The sequence below is a fragment of the Salarias fasciatus genome, chromosome 20 (genome assembly GCF_902148845.1).
Source record: "Salarias fasciatus chromosome 20, fSalaFa1.1, whole genome shotgun sequence".
Lineage (NCBI taxonomy): Eukaryota > Metazoa > Chordata > Actinopteri > Blenniiformes > Blenniidae > Salarias > Salarias fasciatus.
This window is the reverse complement of record NC_043764.1, coordinates 8259237-8278806: the sequence shown is the minus strand read 5'-3', so window position 1 is coordinate 8278806 and position 19570 is coordinate 8259237. Positions and strand designations below refer to the sequence as shown.

The 19570-nt window shown below is 41.0% G+C and overlaps 1 protein-coding gene across 1 annotated transcript; it reads right to left on the bottom strand.

The window, feature by feature from the left end:
* Positions 1 to 1152: 1152 nt before the first annotated feature.
* LOC115407971 (L-rhamnose-binding lectin SML-like) lies at positions 1153 to 4171 on the bottom strand. Its single transcript, XM_030118548.1, has 9 exons — positions 4053 to 4171; positions 3755 to 3787; positions 3600 to 3662; positions 3019 to 3154; positions 2092 to 2204; positions 1962 to 2006; positions 1727 to 1859; positions 1539 to 1642; positions 1153 to 1398 (listed from the first exon to the last, which is right to left on the bottom strand). Exons 1-9 carry the CDS (start codon positions 4081 to 4083, stop codon positions 1376 to 1378), a joined length of 681 nt encoding a protein of 226 aa, XP_029974408.1. The 5' UTR covers positions 4084 to 4171; the 3' UTR covers positions 1153 to 1375.
* Positions 4172 to 19570: the final 15399 nt, after the last annotated feature.

The following is a 19570-nucleotide window of genomic DNA, read 5'->3' as shown; positions in this document are numbered from 1 at the left end:
TTACCATCATAAGAGCAGTCCGCATGTTCGTAAGTTATCTCAGCTTGAACCACATTGGACTTCCGTCGTGCAGCATGCCAAGCTTTGACATTTTTTCACAACATGAGATTTCATTGTTCCGGGCTTTTGAGATCCATATGTAAATGACTTTTTTTCAGTGGAAAATGTGTGTTAATTCTCATACATACCCTGTGGCACTGATGATTATACGATAAAGGTTACTCCATTTTAATTAGCCTCTATTACACTTGAAGACAATTCAATCATCAGAAGGTGTGAATGAACAGTTTTACACTTTGTTCCTTAAAATCAAGCTGTCTGAAATTCAAATGAAGAAAAAAGACAATGGCAAAACTGCCACAGTACAATGAACACTCTACTTTTAGACTTGCAATAACATTTACTATTTTCTCTTTGGCTCCAAAAATTACTACTTTCAATGTGGCACATCCCTGTTGGCCTGTTTTATCAAAGTTCTGCATTTTGCACAGATTGTGCTTTCTGTTTGTCTGCTTTTTGTGACAAACTTATTCACTATAACATCAATGAGCTACATCATGTGAAAACTTCACTCACATGTGAGTTTTGCACGCTTCAGACTATATTTGCACAGAAACGGTCAGCTGGAAGTGTTGGTTTACTCTCAAAATGAAACGAAGGATCAAAGCACATCACATTGTCTTCCTCTGAAAACTAAAGTGTTTTTTTTTTTTCTTTTTTCTGTATCTTGCCATAAATGACCAAAAACTCCTCTGAGAAAGGCTGATAACACCACCTGGGGTTTGTTCAGTGCTGCTGCAGACAATTGAGCAAAACTTCTTACCAAAAATCTCACCCTCTGCCACATGGTGGTGCAATGGCCACCACTCTCCCCTCACATGTCCTGAGTGACATAAACTCTGCATATCCTCTCAGCACATGGGCAGGTTTTCTGGTTTCCTCCAACAGTCCATAATCATGTGTGTGAGGTTAACTGGTGACTCTAAATTACCTGTGTGTGTGTGTGTGTGTGTGTGTGTGTGTGTGTGTGTGTGTGTGTGTGTGTGTGTGTGTGTGTGTGTGTGTGTGTGTGTGTGTGTGTGTGCACAAGTGTGTGCGAATTGTCTATAGATCAGCCAAAGCCTTACGCATCGACAACAAGCTGGATCATTTCGTTCTTATAATGCTTGAAGTTATTTATTGGATTTTTTTTTTTTTTCACACCGAAACAAAGGCTTGAGATATTTTACTGATGTAGAGCATTTTCATGTACTCATGGAAAAAAGATGATAGAAAAGGATACTTTTACATTTAGTCAGAAAAGAAAGCCCCACACCGAAACATTGATTTCTCCGTTATCTTTTAGTTTTTTTCCTCATCAAAGCTCTGTTGAATCTTATGAATCAGTGACAGAAGGATCTGCAACAGAACAACAAAAAATGTTCATTTCAAACATTTTTAACACATTTTTATTTAAAAACCTGTTTGCGTCATGCTGTGCTTTCCACTCACATAAATGTGAGCAGTTTTAAGTAAGCATTAAGTAGCTAGCTACTCACACTTGCAGCGGTAAGCCACCTCCAGGTACTTGTATATGTCAGGGCAGGGGTCTCCAAACACCGAGTTGAGAGCTCTGATATCACAGGTGTTTTTCCCATTACACCTGTTGGTGTAGAGTAACAGGAGTCAATACAGGCTGCTTAGACAAAAAAAGAGCCAAGAGATTATAATAGCCATTGTTTTTTACCTGGTTGCCACGATGTTTGTGGGTTTTGAGCAGGACACATTTTGCAACTGGGAATCAGGTCTTCCGTTAATGCAGGTGGTCCTGTCCCGACGACCGTAGTCTGCTCCGTAGACAACGATAACCTGGCCCTGGTCTGCATTAAAACAAGCAAGAGAAAAGGCACGGATCACTGTTTGCGCTCATATCAATCATGTGGATTTATTATAAGCTCAAAGAGAAGAACCAATGATCTTACCACAGTGCAAGCGTGCCAGGGATTGCTGACACGCAACATGAGTTACTGGAAAACAGCAGGATCAGGTTAGATTTCTGACAGCAGAGCTCATTTACAGTTTTATTATTTAGCGATAACTGAGGGGACTGACGTGCTGGGAGGCAGGTGTAGTTGGTGTCCACGTATTTCAAGATTCCTGGGCAGGGGTCCAAGATGCGGATATCACTTGCGGTTATCAACTCACACACCTTCTTGCCATCACACCTGTGGGGATTTCAGTTAAAGCATAAAGTCAGTGGACTTCTTGCCTCTTTCTTAGTAAAGACTCTGTGTTCCATCATTATTAGAAGGTTTGTTCACCTCATCAACTGAGGCCACAGCAACAGAGTCACAATGAATTTTAATCGCTCTGATCATTGTTACATTCCAGACATGGGTGTGTGTGCTTCCACTTTCTCTGTCCCTTGTGTCAGGTTGGGTGTGTTTGTGTGTCTGTTACAGAGAGCAAGCTTTGGTAACACTTTACTTGAAGCCCCCCTGTATAACACATTATAAGTACATTCATAAAGTATTATAATGCCATTATTACACGTGTAGCTATAGTTATAAACATTCATAGATGATCACAATGCCAGGACCAAACCCTAACCCTAACCCTAACCCTAACCCTAATCCTATGCTGTATAGTGCTGTATAGTGAGTTATAAAGCATTGTGATCATGTATGAGTGTTTATAACTACTTATAATGTGTTATACACGGGGGCTTCAAGTAAAGTGTTACCCAAGCTTTTGTTTCCTCATCACTCCTTGACTGACATGTGTTAATTCCCATCTTTACCTAGAGAAAACAAACACACGGAAACAGGTTAATGCAAACGCGATACGGGAAAGCCTGGAATGAAACTCTTTAAACAAAATGTCCCGATGGTGACGAGGTATCAGAACTCAAAACTGATTTAATGCAGTGTAACGATGCTTCCCTGTTACACTGCATTACGTTGTGACATCCATATTTTTGTAAGAATCTTCCACTTTTGTGGTACGTTTTAATTTTATGATAGGCATTATAACGCGTACCTCCTTCTGATAAGTTCTGTCGTGCCTGCCAAAGAGCACTCAGTGTTGGCGAGCTGGTAATAATGTTTGCCCTCACTGCACGTCACTCTGTCTTCACGTCCATACAGCGACTCCTGCACGCTGATCACTCCAATGTCTGTCACACACATAGAGAGCAAAGAATTGACAATAATTTAAAAAAAAAAAATCTTAAAGCATCTTTTATCAAGTTATAGACAAGGGTAACACTTTACTTGAAGCCCCCCTGTATAACACATTATAAGTAGTTATAAACACTCATACATGATCACAATGCTTTATAACTCACTATACAGCACTATACAGCATAGGGTTAGGGTTCGGTCCTGGCATTGTGATCATCTATGAATGTTTATAACTATAGCTACACGTGTTATAATGGCATTATAATACTTTATGAATGTACTTATAATGTGTTATACAGGGGGGCTTCAAGTAAAGTGTTACCTAAACAAGTATAATCCACCTGCCAAACCTTTCTTTTCTAAGCCAGATAGAACAAAATTCAAACTCCTTGATGGCTCAATGCTAGATCCACTGATCTGGATAATATTCAGTCATACCACAGCTCAAGCGATGGACAGAGTTGCCACTGTCACAGGAGGTTGCTCTCTCTGCAGAAACAGCTAAAACAACAAATAGAAAAAACACAAGTCAGTGTCTGTCTGTACTGCTTCAATGAAATATCAACACATTCAGTCTGGTTTCAGTCATTTACCTGGAGACAAGAACAGACAAGCTGTTGCAAGCACTGGAAAAAAGAAGAAACCTCACTTTTAGAGAAGGACTTTTATTAAAGACAAATTCAAATGTCAAGCTTGTTTTTTTTCTGACAAAACTTTTTACATGTGACAGGGAAGAAAGTTACTTGCAGGTGGAAACATTTGTTCCCTTTACTGCTCCAAACATACTCAGAAGTATAAAATACTTTTTCTAAATATTAAATTATACTTATTTATGATTAAATACAAATTCACAGAATTACTGTTCTTCAAAATAATGAGTGATATACTCACACAGTGCGGTGCAGGGTCTGAAACAAAGCATGGCTGCAGGAGATCTGGTCTCAAGTGATGCCAACAGGGACAAGCATGCTTGTATTTATAGAGAAAGATAATTCCTTAAACAATAGCTTGAACACATCTGATCTCCTCCCACCATGCGATCTCATCCAGGTGCAACAGAGATGACAACACAATGTCTACCAGGAAATACAAGTTTGAAAACCCGCCAACTCGCATAAACTGTGGGAAGTGGAGGTCTGATGGCTGAAATAAAAAAAACAGGTCACACTGCAACACTGCCAGCAACAGTCATTACATAATTATTACATCAAACACGCAGTCAGAGGCAGTTTAGTTCTGGCACAAAGGAAAAGGTCAGGTCAGTCATTAAAACAGATATACAGTGAGGAGCATAAGTATTTACACCCCCTGTGATTTTGCAAGTTCTCCTAAAAATAGGAAGAGGACTGAAATATTGATCACTCATTTGAACTGTTAGAGATATAATGTAAAAAAAAAAAAATCTGGAAATCATATTGTATGATTTTTTTTTAATGATTTATTTGTATGTTACTGGGGTTCAGAAGTATTTGCACTCATGAGAATCAGCAATAATTATGATTCTCAAAGAGCTCTAAAACTTGCCGGGGACTGTCTGTATGATCCAGAGGGGTCACGGGAGAAAGTCATGTGGTCAGATGAGACCAAAATGGAACTTTTTGGTGTAAACTCCACTCGTCTGGAGGAAAAGAATGAGAACAATCACAAGAGCACCGTCCCTACTGTGAAGTATGGGGGTGGAAACATCATGCTTTGGGGGTGCTTTTCGCAAACAGGACAGGATGACTGTACTGTATTCAGCAGAGGATGGATGGGGCCATGTATCGTCAGATTTTGAGCAACAACCTCCTTCCCTCAGTCACAGCATTGAAGAGGACTCATGGTTGGATCTTCCAACATGACAATGATCCGAAGCACACAGCCAGGATGACCAAGGAGTGGCTGCGTAAGAAGCATATCAAGGTTCTGGAGCGGCCTAGCCAGTCTCCAGACCTAAATCCAAGAGAAAATATTCGAAGGGAGCTGAAACTTCATGTTGCTCTGCGACAGGCTCGAAACCTGACAGATCTAGAGAAGATTTGTGTGGAGCGGAGGAGTGTTCTAAAATCCCTGTTGCCGTATGTGCAAACCTGGTGAATAACTACAGGAAACATTTCACCTCTGTAATTGCAAACAAAGGCTTCTGCATTAAATATTTGCACTGATTTTCTCATGAGTACAAATACTTCCGAACCCCAGTAACATACAAATAAATCATTAAAACAATGTGATTTATTATTTATTTACTTATTGATTATGTTTCTAACAGTGGAAATGCATCTATGATGAACACTTCAGACTTCTCCATATTTTCTAAGTGGGAGAACTTGCAAAATTGCAGGGGGTGTAAATACGTTTGCTCCTCACTGTGTACAGTATGTATATATGCTTCATTCAGATTCAAGGTTTTCAGTCCGTATGTATGGAGATAATTTTGTGTCTTTATTATTCAATCAATCAAAAAAGGTTTTGCAAACAAAAAAGACAGTTGAGACCAAAAAAACATAAAGTTGCAATCAAAAAATAAAAGTTCAATCAAATAGAATAGATCTGAGAACAAAATTATTTAAGTGGCAATCGCACCAATTTTTTTTTTTTTTTTTTTTTTTTACATCAAAACAGAAAAAAGCTTTGATTTTGAATTCTAAAGTTTTGCTTGCAAGCTCAAAAGTTTTGGTTTTGAATTAAAAAGTTTTGGTTGCAAATTAAAAAGTTTTGGTTGTGTAAGGGAATAACTGAGTCCCACCAGTAGGTGATACTGTAGCACCGGTCATTGTTCTATTAAACCTTCTATTAAACCAAGCAAGTCTAGCAGTTTGTTCTTTCACCGTATTCTGTAGGTTTTCTGTAGGGGGCGTCATGTTTGGTTATTCTTTTCTTCCTGTTGTTTAAGGTAAGCAGTGCTACCGGCAGCTCATGTGTTTTACAAAATATACAAATTATGCTGCAGTTAAACAATTTGTGTTTTGAAAATATATTATTGTGTTGTGTTATGCACTGTTTAGTTTGGCTATATTGAAGGTTTGTGTAACAGTTCAGCCTGAATTTCCCTTGTTAGTGTGTCAATGGGATGTTTTGTTCATGTCTGCCTGTTCATTTGGCAATCAGGATGTGTGAGTGTAAAAGAAAGATGAACATGTGATTGATTCTTTTCTTCCTGTTGTTTAAGGCTGTGTATGTTTGAGCTGTTGTGAAGAAATACAGTCTCCATCACGCTTCGAACCCTGCTGTCCGTCGTCTTCTCTCTGATGATCAGAGACTAACAGAAGGGTGGACTTTTGATGTTGTTGAAAGTACACAAACTGTAAGAAGAAAAAGAAACAACATCAAAATGTGGCAAAACTATAAAGATTCTCCAAAACAACGAGGCAGTCCCATTACAGCTCAAGCTGTTTACCAGCAGACCCCTTCTCCTCCATATCTGTCACCTGTTATCAACCAGGGTGCTTTTCCAGGAACCGTGTCAATGCTTCCAGGCCCTGAGGTCCAAAGGCAACTTTTACCCCACTATGATGTCGCCGCAGGTGCAGCACAAATGCCTGGCCATACCCTGCCCGGAGCAACCCCCCTGGTGAGGACTACTGTTCCCCAAGTAAGTGTGCACATACCCATACCTGACCACCCAGCTGTCTCTCCTCATCCAAGCCAGTTAAGTCCTAACCCCCCTCCCCCCCAGGCTTCCCGCTTTCCACACCTCTGCCTCAGGCCCCTATGGCAAGCACGCAAGACCCCTCCACCATGCACATGGTCACCAGCCCAGCAACTAAAGGTGTACAGATCCCCCTTTCTTCAGCCAATATCCCTCAGTCTGTGCCACCTGCAAGCTATGGCTTTGTGGCTCCAAACGTTGTCCAAAACTCATCGCTCATGCCACAGATGGCCCCAAACCCCCCTGTCTACATGGCCCCTGATGCACATGCCCAACAATGTTACCCCAGTTCCATTTCCAAGATACCTCTTCATCCCCAATTGGCTGTATCATCATCAGTGCCCTCCCCTACTACCATGGCCAACCAAGGTTTTGCACCAGCAGTGTATGGAGGTTTGATGCAAACTCACCAGGTGAAAAATGTCCAAGTCTTCACTGGCAATACTGACAGTAAGATTCTGGTGGAGGATTGGGTGCGAGATATGCAGTACCTCCTTGAAGCAATAGAGCTCCCGACTCACCTCCATTTCTCCACTGTTGTACAACATCTGGGAGGTGAAGCCAGAAAGCTTGTCCTCAACCTGCCTCCACATGACCAGACACCTGAGAAAGCATTTGAGGAAATGAGAGCGGAGTACAGTGATGCACAGGGTTCCCTTGATCCACTGGCTGATTTTTATGAGCGCAGTCAGAAGAAAGAGGAGGCCAGCCTTTTCCAGATCGAGATAGTAAGCTAACTCGGCAGTTTTTAAGAGGGCTCTCTGATGAAGATGTGTACACAAGAATCGCCCCAATGAAGCCGAGACTTCTGAGTTTTCGAGAACTGCAGGCTGAGCTCAGAAACTTAGCCAGAGAAACTAAAAAGTTCCAGCCTCAGCAGAAAGCAAGGAAAACCTTTGCCCAAATGCATGTCGCATCAGAGTATGGGGGGAATGAGAGGGCAGAAAAATCTACATATGCATCGGAAATATCAGAGTTGGCTGAAATAGTCAAGAAGTTAGCCCTCAACCAAGAAGAGCAAATGGACAAATTATCCCGATTGGAGTCCAGAGTAGCAGCCCCGCCCTCAGTTCCTCCCCCAACAAGCTGGCCTTCACAAGGGAGAACAATTCAGAGTGTGGGTGTTACATGTCACCGGTGTGGAAAGTGTGGACACATAGCCCGAGTCTGCAGGATCTGTCCTCTGTTGTCTTCTAGTGTGTGGTCTCTGAATCGGGGAAGATTGAAAAAAGCCTGTAATGTGTACTGGCCTTTACCGAATGCGGAAGCAGCCAGCAACTGCACGGAGACAGGCGGTGGAGGAGCGAGGTCAAAGCGACCAATAGGAGCTCTTCTCTCTTCCACCAGTGTTGGCCCCACCCATTGGGTTCAGTCAGATTCGCAAGAAAAACTTTTGGATTTGTGACCAAAACTTTTGAATTTGCAACCAAAACTTTTGAATTTGCAAGCAAAACTTTTTAATTCAAAACCAAAACTTTTTTTCTGTTTTGATGTCAAAAAAAATTTGGTGGGGTTGGCACTTAAATAATTTGTTCTCAGATCTATTCTATTTGATTGAACTTTTATTTTTTGATTGCAACTTTATGCTTTTCGGTCTCAACTGTCTTTTTTGTTTGCAAAACCTTTTTTGATTGATTGAATAATAAAGACACAAAATTATCTCCATACAAATCAACAAGGCCTAACAAGTTGGAAATGAATAGTCATGTTCACAAGGAAACGTTTAAAGGACTGAATCATGGGAATTTTTGACCTTTAATATCCAATGATTCTTTTGATTCTACAGAAGGGAGTTACAGCTATTCATGTGGTGCGTCACAGAAATGAGGAGATAAGAAATAAAAACAATTAAACAATCACCAATTGTCTGGAGACAATAAGGAAGTACACAACATTACGAAAGTATCACGAAGGTAATATAAGACCATAAACCCACAACAATAAAAAGTTCCTTTAGCTTTGATCCAATTTCTTTTTATTAAATAAATCACCAATCATTAAAGAATAATCAGACACACTAATAACTACACCTGAATTACAGTTTATTCACAATTTATCAGGCAAGTGGCCACATGTGATCACATTTTCTTTGCTTCCTGTTTCTTTCAAATTAATAATTGTGCATTCAAGAGATGAAGTACATGATTAAACTGTTATGCAATGTATTTCCATATGCAGTGCAGCCTTACTTGGTGAAGCAGTATTTACTTTCAGTCAGTTCACTCCAACAGTTGAATTAAAATATGCTGAAACAATAAATAAATTGAAGGAGAGCATAATACACTGTGCCCTTATGATGCTTTTCGATGCATTTTATTAAGTGTGAATGACAATTATGAGTATAGACCAATAAATGCTTGAACAAAATGTTTTTTATTCATAAATTTCTGAGTTGACTGTTGTGATTGAATGTTATTTGTACCTAAATACCTTCAGGATCTTTATCTTTTTTTGCTCATCTCCAGTGTGACAGTATTGATAGATATTTGGCTCAGTCAAAAGGTTGGTGATGGACAGGTGTTTTCTTTTGTTACAGTTACACAACTGGTTTCTTCTCAAAACTAAATGTTTGGAAATACAAATACCCCTGACAGTATAATGTGAAGTGACTACTCTATTACAATAATGCATTTGTAAAATTGGTTCCACCTTGTTTATATGACTAGGGGGAACATAAACGACATTTTTGGGGAGAAATGATTCCCCTCCCCTCCTTTTTCATTTCTAAATATTCTGCATTTGTTGGTGTTTGATATTGAAAAGCTTTTTACTTCCTTGTTGAAATAGTCAATATGTGAAGTGTCCAAGTAGAAACAACTCAAAATGACATAAGCTTCAGGAGCCTAAAGGTTTTTTGTAAAAAGGTCTCCATATTGTTGAAAAATAAAAATGTATTTACAGATTTACAACAACCTCTGTGAAATAAACTGTGAGGAAACTGCAGGGCTGCCGCTTCAATTTCCTGACTTTCAGTTGTAACCACACACATGCTGGTGAAAACAGACACCAGAAGCTGTTGTGAAATCTGCGAAAACAATTGAGATTTTAACATTTTCACAACAATAGTCTTATTGCCGTTGTGTAGAGTAAAGTTCAGTGGCATTCCAGTTCAAAGCTCTTTTCAATTAACCATGATGCTATTTCTGTACAGTGACAGCTTTTTTGTTTGTTTTTTTTACAGAAATGAACTTTCATTATGTAGATCACCAAAGCATTTCACGCCCTTTCAATCGCAATTAATCAACTGTCATTATCTTCTACATTACTATAGAATTTAGTCTTCTTTTAAAAAAGTTATAATGGCATCATTTTCTACATTAACAGTTTCTTAAGTGTTTTGCAGTAACATTTCAAGTCATTATCTACAGTCTTTTACCTTCTGCCTTTTGTCACTATTACAACTGTCCATTTGTACAAGTATTCTTTTAGTCATCATGCGATTATCATTTACACGAGCAAAGCGTTTGCATTTATTTCATTTATTTTTTCAATAGTAATGATGTGATTGTCATTATCCATTGTAGCATACTATGTCCAGTTCCCCTTTTTGACCAGCTATATTTTAATGTACATCATTAGATGATTTTGTTCTGGTTTGTTTTAAATGTTTGTTTTTGTCTTTGTGCGTGCCTGTTTCTTTTTTTGTAATATTACCGTCATCTTCTGTACCTTGACATTTGCTGAGACAGTTCAAGGTAAAAAGACTGTAGGTAACAACGTAATTATTGACTGTCGCAGAACACTTTTTCCATGGCTCATGTTAAAGTCGTGAGACAGTCTTATGAACAACAAGTTCTTTGCCTGAACACATATTTTAATCATAATTCCTTTGAAGGGATGCTGGCGTTGTGAGTTGTCGTGTTGGTATTTTCTGGGACTGTAGACTTCCTGGAACACCAGGAACAGCCAGAAACATTTATTGTTAAGTTCATCATTAGATATGATGAGCGATTACCATTCTCTGTTCCTGATCTCAGTTTAAAAAGAAACATATTTGTTTGTCACGTTGCACAAACTGTTCTCTTGGCACACAACGGGACAGTAACTTCGTGCCAGCCGAGTGGCTTCGCAGGATTGGCTGACGAGCTGCCCTCTCGTCAGGCTCCCCAGGTGCAGGCAGTGAGGCAGTGCTTGACTCCTGCAGCAGCAGCAACCTGGGAACCACACTCACACAGACACACAAATCAACACACTCACACACTTAGGGAGAAAGAATGCAAGACAACACGGCGACGGCCGTAACAGTCTCCCCTTGTTGGGTTTGCCCTGCACAGTCCGCCAGTCCGTCACACAGAGACCAACTACACCACACACTCATATTCACACCTCGGGGACATTTATGGTCACCATTAAACCTCACTTGTATTTTCTTGGACTGTGGGAGGAAGCTGGAGTACCTATCTTGACCCAGGGATTTGAACCTAGGACCTTGTTTCCTGTTATTCTCCCGGCTTCAACATATTTATTGTATCTCTTTAACTCAGTGGCAACAGCTGTCAAGCTGTTCAGCTGTTTCAAGTGCCTCAGGGATGAAGAGCTTGTTATATTTTATACGTCCCCTCTTTGTTCACCAAGTTTTTCTTATGTATTGTATCTCTGCTCGCTGCGCTCACTTCTCTCCGTGCCGACTCTGAACATCTTTTCCATGGAGAATTCTGGGACCTTGCATGCAACCGAGCAGGAATTAGAAAACCACATAAAAGCAGCGATCAGCGATAACCTCCAAGAAAGCCCCTTAGGTCCACCAGGCTATGTCCCTCATCCTCCAGTGCCGTCGTTACCATTCGACACCACACCTCCGAAATGGTCCGAAGTCAACCAGGTGGTAAAGCAAGCAAGAACGGCATCAGCAGCTGGCCCAAATGGTGTTCCTTACAAAGTTTATAAGAACTGCCCCCTTGTCCTCAAGCTACTACGGAAGATGATGTGTGTTTCCTGGAAAACAAAGTCCATCCCACAGGCATGGTGCAAAGCAATCACCATCTTCATCCCAAAGGAGAAAGACTCCCAGAAAATCAATCAATTCAGAGGCATTTCTGAATGTATAGGGGAAGATCTTTTTCACAGTGTTGGCAAGGCGAATGACCAGTAATTTCCTCTCTAACAAGTACATCGACACTAGTTGTCAAAAGGCAGGAGTGCCAGGGTTCCGGGGCTGCGTGGAGCACTCAATGAGGATTTGGGATCAGATCCAGACAGCGAAGCGCAACAAGTCAGACCTTCATGTTGTGTGGTTAGACCTCAAAAATACCTATGGATCTGTTCCCCATCAACTCGTCTGGTTTGCCCTCAAGTTCTTCCACATTCCACCATGTATCGAGAGCCTGATTACCAACTACTTCAACAACCTCACTGTGTCCTTCACAACCCCACAAGTCACATCTGGATGACACAAATTAGAAAAGGGAATAGCAATGGACTGCGCCATTTCTCCCATACTATTCACAGCAGTCTTTGAGATCATCCTGATTGGAGGGAGACAGTCAGTAAGAGGAGTCAGATCCCCATCGGGGCAGAGGCTTCCAGCCCTCAGGTACTACACGGACGATGTCACCACGCTCCTACAGACGGCAGCATGCACCCACAGACTGCTAAAAAGGCTCGAAGAACTGCTGACATGGGCCAGGATGAAGATGAAACCATGCAAGTCACGCAGCCTCTCGATCCGGAAGGGCCACAGGAAGGATAATATTATGTTTTCCGTAAACAGCGAGGCCATTCCGCTCCTGAAAGACCAACCAATAAAGAGCTTGGGAAGGCTGTATACTGCGGACCTGTCAGACAAGCGGATGGTTACGTCGGCCGCAATGCAGCTAGCTAATGGCCTGAAAAAGATCGATGAATGCCCATTGCCGGGGAAGTTCAAAGTTTGGTGCAACCAGTTCACCCTGTACTACCGTTTGATGTGGCCCCTTAAATTGTGTAACATCACCTCATCCTCAGTTCTGAAAATGGACACAAAGGCCAACTCCTACATCCGGAAGTGGCTTGGACTTCCTTGTTGCCAGTCCAATTCAGCTCTGTTTGGAAAGAACATCTTGAGGCTTCCAATGCAAAGCATCAGTTTAGGCTTTAAACTGGAAAAGGTCCGCTTGGTCCTAGAGCTGAAAGATTCTGCTGATCCTGTGGTGCAAAAAGCAAAGCCAACTGTTAGGACTGGAAGAAAATGGGACGCATCCCAGGCAGTAGACCAGGCCACTACCCGACTGAAACACCAAGAGGTTGTGGGAATGTACAACATGGGAGAGCAGGCCTCGGATGGGGAACAACAACTAAGATGTGGTCAAAAGCCACCGAAACAGAGAGGAAAAAGCTGATTGTCCAAGAAGTCACAAAAGAGGAGCATGAAGGTTACAGGCTCAAAGCAGTGAGCCAGTCTCTCCAAGGCAAGTGGACAACATGGGAGGGTGTAATCGAAAGAACCATCACATGGGCCGACTTGTAGAAAATGCCCCAAGCCCGGCTAAGTTTCCTGATTAGGAGCACGTACGATACCCTACCAAGTCCACAGAACCTACATCTGTGGTACGGCACAAACGATCTTTGCCCTCTCTGTGGCCACCAAAATCCCAGCCTACAACACATCCTGTCCAGCTGCAAAGCAACCCTGACGCAGGGTCGTTATGGGTGGCGACACGACCGAGTACTGCGGAAAATACCCGAAGTGATCGAGGTGCACAGACTGCAGGTGAACAAGTCCAGCCCAGTAACTCCACTGCACCAGCCTATTCAGTTCATCAGAAAAGTGGGAGAGGCACTCAGTAGTTCAGTGCGAGAGCGGACTCTGTTGTCTCCAGGAGGAGAGTGGCAGCTAACAGCCGATGTTAGTCGCCAACTCAAGTTCCCAGAACACATCGTCATGTCATCACTTCGGCCAGATATTGTAATCTGGTCCAATTCTGCCAAGTGTGTCATCATGGGAGAACTGACCATACCTTGGGAAGAAGGGAATGGAGGCAGCATTCAAGAGGAAGAGGAAAAAGCATGCTGAGCTTGCCTCCTCTTGCCGAGAAGCGGGTTGGAAGACATACATCTTTCCAGTTGAGGTCGGCTGCAGAGGCTTCACTGGAAGTTCCACCCAGCGGTTCCTGAAGACCTTGGGGATTAGTGGCCCCAGCCTGCGGAAGGCCATAAAAGACCTGGCTGAAGAGGCAGAACAGGGAAGTTTCTGGCTCTGGTTATGCAGGAAAGATAAGTTATGGGGAAACGATGGATCCTCGGTCAGCTGCAGGGGGCAGTAGGGAGATGTCCCTACTGCTGCTCCACCAACCTGAGATATTCCGGGATTAAAGGAGCGAAACATCGAAGAAGGGTGGCTCCCGGCTGACCAATAATGTATCCATAATGGAAGTGTCTCCCAGTTCATGATGTCCATGCATCACAGACAGACCTACAGTGCCCTGCGGAAGTATTCGGCCCCCTTAAACTTTTTAAAAGTTTGCCACATTTCAGGCTTTTAACACAAATATACATAAAATGTTAATTTTTTTTTGTCAAGAATCAACAACAAGTGGGACACAGTCATGAAGTGGAATGAAATTTATTGGATATTTTCAACTTTTTAAACAAAAAATTGAAAAGTGGGGCGTGCAATATTATTCGGCCCCCTTGCGTTAATACTTTGTAGCACCACCTTTTTCTGCAATTACAGCTGCAAGTCCCTTGGGGTGTGTCTTTATCAGCTTTGCACATCGAGAGACTGAAATTCTGTAGTATGTAGCAAATTGCTTGTGAAACGCAGAGGTTATGATAGTACCTCAACAGCAGAGTTAATTCTATACAATACATTAGACCAACATAAAATATTTGAGCTTTTGGCTCCATGAATCTGAGCTGCTGATAGTTCCAGTTGTGTGATTTCTTTGAATGACCGGAGCCACTGCCCCACACTCAGAGGTTGTCTTGTTTTCCAGCGGCATGCAATCATCTTTTTAGCAGCTTTAAGACCAGCTAGAAAAGTACAGCGTTGATTAATGGTTAGTTTCAGATTTGTTGTGTCGTTGAGTAAGAGTAGCCTCTGTGTGTGGGGTATATGGATTTCCATGATCTTTGATAAAACATGAGCAACATTTCTCCAAAGATCATAAACCTCTGGACATTGCCACACCATGTGGAGGAAAGTGTTGTCCATGCAGAAATCACAATAAGGGTTGTCTTTCAACTTCATCATGTGTAATCTTCTAGGACATAAATAAGACCTGTGAATGATTTTATAGTGAATCATTTGGTGGTTTGGGTTTCTGGATGACAGATAAATATTAGACCAAATACTTGTCCAGTGCCACTCAGTTTGATCGTTTAGCTCTGATTTCCAGAGTTGCTGAATGGGCAGATGCTTGTACGATTCATTAGTTGTAGTTTTATATAGATCAGACACAATACCATAGCATTTTTCTCCACTTAAAATTGTGTGGAGGGGATGGTCTTCAAGGGCAATCCCCATGGGACGCCATGGGCGCACATAGCTGCTCTGAGCTGCAAATAAAAAAGAAGGATGTAGCAGGTAAATCATAGGCTTTCTGAATATCCTGAAATTCTCTTAATCCACTTTTAACAATTATGCTATGTAGCATAAAAACACCTTGGCGTTCCCATGGGGAAAAAGCAATTGGTTTCTTGAATTTGAATTTATTGAATTGAATTTGAATTTATTTATTTATTTTTCGAACGTGTATAAAGTGAAAGAAAAAAAAGATAAAAAGGAAAGTTAATGCAAATCAAAGAAAAAAGAAAAAAAACAAAACAAAACAAAAAAAACAACATAACAGCATAGTTTGAAAAAAGGAGTAGGAAGAAGTAAAACCTTTTTTGAGATTCTTACCCCTTTTTAACTATTAACAAGTTTTAAAATCATACATCATAGGACATCACATAATATAATTTATGTATACATATACCGTGCAGATATCCCTATAAATACATAATATATACCCACACATACCATATAGTTATCCCCATAAATATATACTATATAACAGAATAATTATAATATAACTACAGTATAACAGCAATATATCAATTTCCACTATATGGATAATACTCAACACCATTTGTTATCATCATCCAGAGTTCCAGACTTCCTCCTCCATATACTTATTAAGAAATATTTTTTTGTACTTTTTTTTAAACAGATTTATGTTGCGACTTTGTTTTATTTCTGGGTCCAGACTGTTCCACAGAGCCACTCCACAGCTTGACATGCACATACTTTTCAGTGTAGTTCGAACTTTTGGTTTTTTATAAATCAGGTGTCCTCTTAGATTATAACCACCCTCCCTTTCCGCAAACATCCCCTGTATATTTTTTGGCAGTAAATTATTTATTGCTTTGAACATTATTTATGCTGTTTTGAATTTGACTAGATCCATGAATTTCAACAAGTGTGGTTTTATGAATAGTGGGTTTGTGTGGTCTCTGTATCCTGCATTGTTTATTATCCTTATTGCTTTTTTCTGGATCGTGCATATCGGCTGTAGAGTGGTTCTGTAGCTGTTTCCCCAGATCTCAACACAATAAGACGGATATGGCAAAAAAAAGTGCGCAATATAAGGTGTGCAGTGACTTAATGTCCAGAATATGCTTAGTTTTCCACAGTATTGATGTGCATTTTGCCAGTTTTGCTTGTATGTAGCTCACATGAGGTTTCCAGCAGATTTTGTTGTCTAGAATCACGCCAAGAAATTTAATTTCACTTACTCTCTCTATTTTGTTATCATCTATTATAAGTTCTACATTACAATCCATTCTCTGTCTCCCAAACAGCATGATCTTTGTTTTACTTAGATTTAATGATAATTTATTTTTATCAATATTTGTCTATTGTTAACAATTTTGTTGTTTACCTGACGGTTTCGGTAGCTGTCAGCTGTCTTCTTCAGAGTGTTTGTCACGTGACATCACGTGATCTTTTGAAAAGAACTTTTGTTTTGAAACATACAGAAACTCTTGCAGTGACTATCGATCCACAAAAAAGGCCACTTCTGGGAATTAGTCAGATCCAACACATAATGCATCCAAAAAAGAGGTCTGCCATGAAATGCATTTTCAAGCTTTATTAAAGTTTACAAAAAATTAAAAGAAACCTACAAAAGTCAGGTGTATTCATTTAAAAAATGAATTCATGCAATGTGCAACCCATTTTCCATGCAGACCCACACAACACATGGTTGAGAAACTGTGGCTTCCCATACTCTAATTTCCATCCACAGATCTCCCAGGTCAGACCCAGGTTTACCTGACAATCACCAGGTGAGATGATGACGTTCACACAAACTTTCCCATTCCCACTCCCACACACACAGACATACTATGCACAACACACACTATAAATACCGGTACGTAGTTACAACCCTAATTGTTACTGTCGCTGTAGCATAACAATTACACCCTGTTAAATGTGGCACCAATAATGTATCCATAATGGAAGTGTCTCCCAGTTCATGATGTCCATGCATCACAGACAGACCTACAGTGCCCTGCGGAAGTATTCGGCCCCCTTAAACTTTTTAAAATTTTGCCACATTTCAGGCTTCAAACACAAATATACATAAAATGTTATTTTTTTTTTTTTGTCAAGAATCAACAACAAGTGGGACACAGGCATGAAGTGGAATGAAATTTATTGGATATTTTCAACTTTTTAAAAAAAAAAAATTGAAAAGTGGGGCGTGCAATATTATTCGGCCCCCTTGCGTTAATACTTTGTAGCACCACCTTTTTCTGCGATTACAGCTGCAAGTCCCTTGGGGTGTGTCTTTATCAGCTTTGCACATCGAGAGACTGAAATTCTTGCCCATTCTTCCTTGTAAAACAGCTCAAGCTCAGTGAGGTTGGATGGAGAGCGTTTGTGAACAGCAGTCTCTTTCCACAGATTCTTCATTGGATTCAGGTCTGGACTTTGACTTGCCATTCTAACACCCCAACATGTTTATTTGTGAACCATTCCATTGTGGATTTGGCTTTATGTTTTGGACCATTATCCTGTTGGAAGATAAATCTCCGTCCCAGTCTCAGGTCGGTTGCAGACTCAAACAAGTTTTCTTCCAAAATGGCCCAGAATTTGGCTCCATCCAGTTTCCCATCAGTTTTAACCATCTTCCCTGTGCCTGCTGAAGAAAACATGGTTTGCAGGCCCAAACCATGATGCTGCAACCCCCATGTTTGACAGTGGGGATGGTGTGTTCAGGGTGATGAGCTGTGTTGCTTTTACACTAAACATATCGTTTTGCATTGTGGCCTAAAAGTTCGATTTTGGTTTCATCTAACCAGAGCACCGTCTTCCACATGTTTGGTGTGTCTCCCAGGTGGCTTGTGGCAAACTTTAAACGAAACTTTTTAAGGATATCTTTGAGAAATGGCTTTCTTCTTGCCACTCTTCCATAAAGGCCAGATTTGTGCAATGTACGACAGATTGTTGTCCTATGGACAGACTCTCCTACCTCAGCTGTAGATCTCTGCAGTTCATCAAGAGCGATCATGGGCCCCTTGGTTGCATCTCTGATCAGTCTTCTCCTTGTCCGAGCTGAAAGTTTAGAGGGACGGCTGTGTCTCGGTAGATTTGCAGAGGTTTGATACTTCTCCCATTTCAATATGATTGCTTGCATGATTGCTTGAGATGTTTAAAGCTTGGGAAATCCATTTTTTTTTATACACATCCGGCTTTAAACTTCTCCACAACAGTATCTCAGACCTGCCTTGTGTGTTCCTTGGTCCCCATGATGCTCTCTGTGCTTTAAACACAACCCTGAGACTATCACAGAGCAGGCGCATTTATATGGAGACTTGATTACACACAGGTGGATTGTATTTATCATCATCAGTCATTTAGGACAACATTGGATCATTCAGAGCTCCTCACTGAACTTCTAGAGTGAGTTTGATGCACTGAAAGTAAAGGGGCCAAATAATATTGCACACCCCACTTTTCAGTTTTCTTTTTTTTTTAAAGTTTAAAATATCCAAAAAATTTTGTTCCACTTCACGATTGTGTCCCACTTGCTGCTGATTCTTGACAAAAACTTCAAATTTTATATCTTTATGTTTGAAGCCTGGCAACATTTTGAAAAGTTCAAGGGGGCCGAATACTTTCGCGAGGCACTGTAATCTGGAAACTTATGTTGGTCCTTTATTCAGCCCCCTAAAGAAGGTAGATTTTAGGGATCGGTCGCTCCAGTACACTGTACTTTGTATTTTGACGGACTGCACCAGTCCATTTGCATCAGGATAGGTCTGCAATCCCTTTCCCAATAACCAGGATCCACGGGTTGCAGTAAACTCCACTACCATGACGACATCTCTGATCACGAAGTTCCTTTTGTCTTTTGACCACCGCTGACACTCCTTGTCGCAGTGGCAAATACTCTCCAATCCATCTCTGCCAAAAGACATCTGTGAGGAATTGAACTTGTCTCCAAGTTGTGTACAAGTCGCCTTTCTCAAAAAGCCCAAGTGGCAGAGCAGACTTGCCTTTGAGCAAAAGTAGATGGTTTGGTCTCAAGGCTCTCAGGGCTCAAGATCATTTGGATCATCTGAGACCTTTGTGGTAGGACGGATATTGAGTGTGGCTTCCTCTTGGCACAGAAATGTGTGCAACCCCTCATCGACCACTCTTTGCTGACAGAGTACATAGTTAAGTACATTTCTCACCAAACGAATGATTCTTTCCCATGCTCCACCATGATGTGATGCAGCAGGGGTATTAAAGCTCCATTTCACTCCTGACTGAATTAGCGACCTTTGACTCTTCTCATGATTTAAAGCAGACAGAGCTTCTCTCACTTCT